At 38.2% G+C, this 4,932-nt stretch overlaps 1 protein-coding gene across 6 annotated transcripts; it reads left to right on the forward strand.

Moving 5' to 3' along the window:
* The first annotated feature begins 496 nt into the window (after window positions 1-496).
* Window positions 497-4,720, forward strand: LOC127245156 (putative pentatricopeptide repeat-containing protein At3g11460, mitochondrial). Of its 6 annotated transcripts, XM_051265899.1 has the most exons (6): window positions 497-2,180; window positions 2,681-2,739; window positions 2,846-2,930; window positions 3,009-3,128; window positions 3,307-3,392; window positions 4,051-4,720. In XM_051265899.1, exons 1-3 carry the CDS (start codon window positions 530-532, stop codon window positions 2,873-2,875), a joined length of 1,740 nt encoding a protein of 579 aa, XP_051121856.1. In that variant the 5' UTR covers window positions 497-529; the 3' UTR covers window positions 2,876-2,930; window positions 3,009-3,128; window positions 3,307-3,392; window positions 4,051-4,720. The 6 variants fall into 6 exon arrangements, with proteins under 6 accessions (XP_051121856.1, XP_051121853.1, XP_051121855.1 ...); XM_051265896.1 differs by lacking the exon at window positions 2,681-2,739; XM_051265898.1 differs by lacking the exons at window positions 3,307-3,392; window positions 4,051-4,720 and having other exon boundaries at window positions 2,681-2,930; window positions 3,009-3,059.
* The last annotated feature ends 212 nt before the right edge of the window (window positions 4,721-4,932 follow it).

Below are 4,932 nucleotides of genomic sequence, written 5' to 3' on the forward strand. Positions count from 1 at the left end.
AAAACCGTTAATTTACCAAACTCTTTAATAAAAATAGCTAATCGAACCAATTAATGAAATCAATCACCTAATTGTCAAACATATCCAATAACTAATAGTTAATCGAAGCTAACAGCTCCAAACACACCTTAAGATATTCCCAATTCTAATTCCCACGCAATTCCTATGACCCAAATATTATATACTCCCTCAATCTCAAAAGTATAGTTTTGTTGTTGTATTGGACACGGAATTTAAAAAATATTGATATTATATTAGTAGTCGGTAAAAAGTAAGGATAAATAATTTTTTTTGCAACTGTGAGTATATTAGTATAAAAAATAGTGACAATTGTATAATAATAATGAAAAAATAGGGATAATTTTCACAAAATATCAAATTAAATACTAACTTTTAACTTTTATCTTTTTCAAACTTTTATCTAAACAAAAGTTATGTCTGTATTGAAAATGTTGTTGACTTAGACTATTTTTTTAAAAGCGTACGGTCGGTATAAGAGAGCAGCATTTCACAACTGTACACTCATTCGATGCGCCGGCTATGCAGACAGTCAGCTCGCCTCCTCCACCAGAACCCGCCGGTCGACGGCAAATGGAACACCCAACTCAGAGTCCTATCAAAACAAGGCCAATACACCCAAGCTCTTATGCTCTACCGCCAAATGCTCCGCCATGGCGACTACCCAAACGCCTTCACCTTTCCGTTTGTCATAAAGTCTTCCGCCGCCCTACCCCCCCGTCCCTCGGGGGCCGGTGCGCAGCTCCACTGCCACGTCATCAAGTCCGGCTGCGGCTCGGAGCCCTTTGTCCAGACGGCTTTGATAACTATGTACAGTAGATTCTCCTTCGTCGAGGATGCCCGCAATGTGTTCGACGAAATTCCTGAGTCAGATAGGCTGACTGTTTGTTACAATGCTTTGATATCGGGTTTTGTTCGAAAGACAAGGCTATCAGAGGCGTTGCTTTTTCTGAATCAAATGAGGATCGAAGGGGCATTGCTTAGTAGGATCACTGTTTTGGGATTGGTTCCAGGATGCTCTGCGCCGGAGCAGCTGGATTTGGGGATGTCGTTGCATTCCATGTCTTTGAAATACGGTCTGATTGTCGATTTGGCTGTTGCAAACTGCTTTTTGTCGATGTACATGCGTTGTGGTTCGGTTGAGCTAGCAAAGGAGTTCTTTGATGAGATTCCGGGAAAGAGTTTGATCACTTGGAATGCAATGATATCAGGGTACTCGCAGAATGGACTTGGCAAGGATGTTCTTGATACTTACAGGGATATGCAATGTAGGGGCGTACACCCCGATGAGGTGACATTTGTTGGTGTCTTATCGGCTTGCGCAAACCTCGGAGCACAAAGAATTGGTATTGAGGTAGAGGAGAAGATCGAGCTTCACGGGTTTGGATTCAATCCATTTTTGAAGAATGCACTGATCAATATGTACGCTAGGTGCGGCAACCTGGCGAGGGCAAGGGCTATTTTTGATGAAATGCCGGAGAAGAATTTGGTAACGTGGACAGCTATGATAGGCGCTTACGGGATGCACGGGGATGGAAAGACGGCTGTGGAGCTTTTTGATCGAATGATTGAGGAGGGTATCCGGCCGGATAAGGCTGTTTTTGTGTGTGTTTTGACGGCATGTAGTCACGCCGGGCTTACTGAAAAGGGGTTGAATTATTTTTACTCAATGGAGAAGGAATATAATCTGAAGCCGGGCTCGGAGCACTATTCTTGTGTCGTGGATCTTTTGGGTCGGACAGGTCGATTGGCGGAGGCTAGAAATGTTGTCGAATCGATCCCATTTAAGCCTGATGGGCCTGTGTGGGGAGCTCTGTTGGGTGCCTGCAAGATACACAAGAATGTGCATTTGGCAGAGATGGCATTCAACAAGGTTGTTGAGCTTGAACCTACGAATATAGGTTATTACGTTTTGCTATCGAATATTTACTCTGAAGCCGGTAATGCTGAAGGGGTACTGAGGATTCGGGTGATGATGAGAGAACGTGGATTGAGGAAGGATCCGGGGTATAGCTATGTCGAATATAAGGGGAGGATTCATCTCTTTGTAGCTGGCGATAGAAATCACCCTCAGACGAACGAGATATACGCAATGCTGACAAAGTTAGAAGATTTGGCAAGAGAACAGAGAGGGGACGAAGATCAAACTACATCGAAAGCAGGTGTGCACAGTGAAAGATTAGCCATTTCATTTGCACTATTAGACACGGGTAATTCAAATGCTGACATCTTAGTGATCAAGAACTTGAGGATATGTGTGGATTGTCACATTTTTATTAAATCCGTAAGCAAATATTTTAGCCACCAGTTTGTTGTTAGAGATGCTACTCGTTTCCACCATTTTAATGGTGGTTCTTGCTCCTGTAACGACTATTGGTGATGTTAGTTCTGAAGATGATGCCAATAAGGATGATTTGTCTGGAGGGCCGACAAATCCAGCCACAAAATCACCTGAAAACTGTGGTCTGTCTGTCTGTCTGTTGACAAGCAGAGGACAGAGTATGGTCTATATGAAGATTTGCTAAACATACTTACAAGTCTAGTGTCGAATAACTAGTAAAGTAACTGGGAGAGAGATACACCCTCCTGGTTCGCCATGAAAGTTCTGAATTTGAAGGATATGTGCCTTAAAGAACAATATTTGCCTGGCTAATTGACACAGGAGCAGCAAAATTAAGTGAAAAAGTTCGATACATGAACCACAAAAAGACTTGGATAATGGTAAAACATCGGCTGACCAAAGATGGAATCCATTGTTGTTGCAGCAAGATCCTCACAAACACGTGGAGGTGATTTGGTTATACTGAAATCTCTGTTTCTGTTATAGATATATCACAAATCATGCTGTGGAAGCTAGCGTGGATTCAAATGGTGCGTGCATCTTTCTGCCGGCTAAACTCCCAGGCCAGGAGGTATTTTTGTATTGCCTTAGGCTTGCTTGTGCAATCAACTGCTAAATGAACAAATTAAATGATGATCATTTTTAAAAGATTCTTGGAGTCAAACACGAGTTCGATGGTGGCTTTTCATGGTCTTGTAACAATCTGATGTTACGGATACCTCTCTAAGCTAGCTGTTGCATTATCTGCCATGGATGGGATGAGTATCAGGTAAAATGTTCTTCACTGTGCTAAAGCAGAAAGTCATAATATGGTTTTTGATGGCCTCCTTGATAGTTATTCATACGTTAATCTTATATATGTTATTAGATAAAAAATGCCTTTGTAGCACTTGAGCTTAGTTGTCGAGAGCCATACCATACCACTGATTTTTCCTCAAATATTGCAGATCACATTTTACTTGGCTGAATTATCATGGATTTATACAGTTATACCGGCGCGAGGTGATGAAATAATGCCTACAGCAGCTGTCAGGTAATAAACACTCTTTGCAAATCATTTTTTTCAATAATTGCGTTACAACTAACTACAACGAATCGCTTGTAAAGCATAATTTCAAATGTTATTATACCATAGGAACTATATTCAATGTTGCACATGTCATAGATTGTTTTTCAAATTTGTATGATCAAAATTGGTTTCATTTTAAATATAAAGACCATGATCGAAATTTTCAATAATCATTAGCATGTCATGGACATTATTGTGCATAGCATTTTGGATTATCAAATGCATATTAGGATTATGGTAAATATATTGTAGATTATATAGCGAGGATGAACAAAATTCTACATAATTATATGTAACAATTGTTTTCAAATGAACATTCTAGAGCCTTAGTTGTGACACTATTAAAATTTTAAAGTTTGAAGATTAGCAATTAAGATCAATGATATATCATGTCTTGGCTAATCTGAATGTTGTTTCTGCAATACATTAATCCTTCCTCTTCTTCACAATAAAAATCATCTTGTTCATTTAAGGTTTGGATTTAGGTTTATATTTTGAGTTATTATTTCTTTTTATTATTGATATGCCCCCGTTAACACTGTTCATTACTGCCGAGCTCTTGCAAATAATTTGTTTGGACATGAACAACTGTATGGATCTTTGTCTCTTTGGTTATTTCCAGGAACATATGAGCTGCAAAAGCAGTTAGTGGGGAAAATTGCAAAAAATATCTCACATGTATACCCCATTATCACTTTTGTCCTGTATTTATGTCGCTTGCAAAATATATCTCACATGTTTGCAAAAGTCGCTATTTCTATCATTTGGCCGCGCGTGATCGCATAAATAGTGACTTTTGTAAACACGTGAGATATATTTTGCCAGCAAGATAAATAAAGGACAAAAATGATAAAAGGATATAAATGTGAGATATTTTTTTGCAATAATCTCGCAGTTAGTGGCACAAAAAATTCGACAAAAAATGTGAGAGTTACAATCGAAGATGGGACAGTTATTGTGCAATGTAATAATTGCAAACGATACTTTGCTAAGAATATGACATGAGGTATGTACATCTTAATACAATACAAGAAACACTCCGCGGATTTCTTACAAAGGAAGTTGACTCTCAGAAAGAAAAGCAAGGATAAACAACAATTGTTGTCGTTCGCCAAAGGTTCAATTGTATCACTAAATTTTGTTATGTTCATGTTAAGGTTAAGGTTTAGGAGCTTGCATTGGATAGGAGCTTGCTTAGGATATGGTGCTTGCTCATGAATATCCATTTTTAACCAGAGATTGTATTATTTTTAGCAAATTTATGATAATATCTTTATTTTATAAAATGATTTTCGGGAAAATACTTAAGGATGTCTTTCAGTAAACATATTTTAAGACAACACACTTATATTGGAACTGTTTTTTAACTATAGGGTGTTCTCTAAGTCCTTTCAAACGTTCAAACTTTTTTTGCTATTATTACTAATTTGTGAGATGATCATAATTTTTGAAGCTTTTGATTATTTATAAATTGTTTTCCTTTTTTATCCTTTTTTTTTTTCTA

This window comes from Andrographis paniculata, unplaced genomic scaffold (assembly GCF_009805555.1).
Source record: "Andrographis paniculata isolate CXL003 unplaced genomic scaffold, ASM980555v1 Contig21END, whole genome shotgun sequence".
Classification (NCBI taxonomy): domain Eukaryota; kingdom Viridiplantae; phylum Streptophyta; class Magnoliopsida; order Lamiales; family Acanthaceae; genus Andrographis; species Andrographis paniculata.

Coding starts and splice junctions, on each gene's coding strand:
- LOC127245156 (XM_051265895.1), top strand. CDS start 530: ATGCGCCGGCTATGCAGACAGTCAGCTCGCCTCCTCCACCAGAACCCG.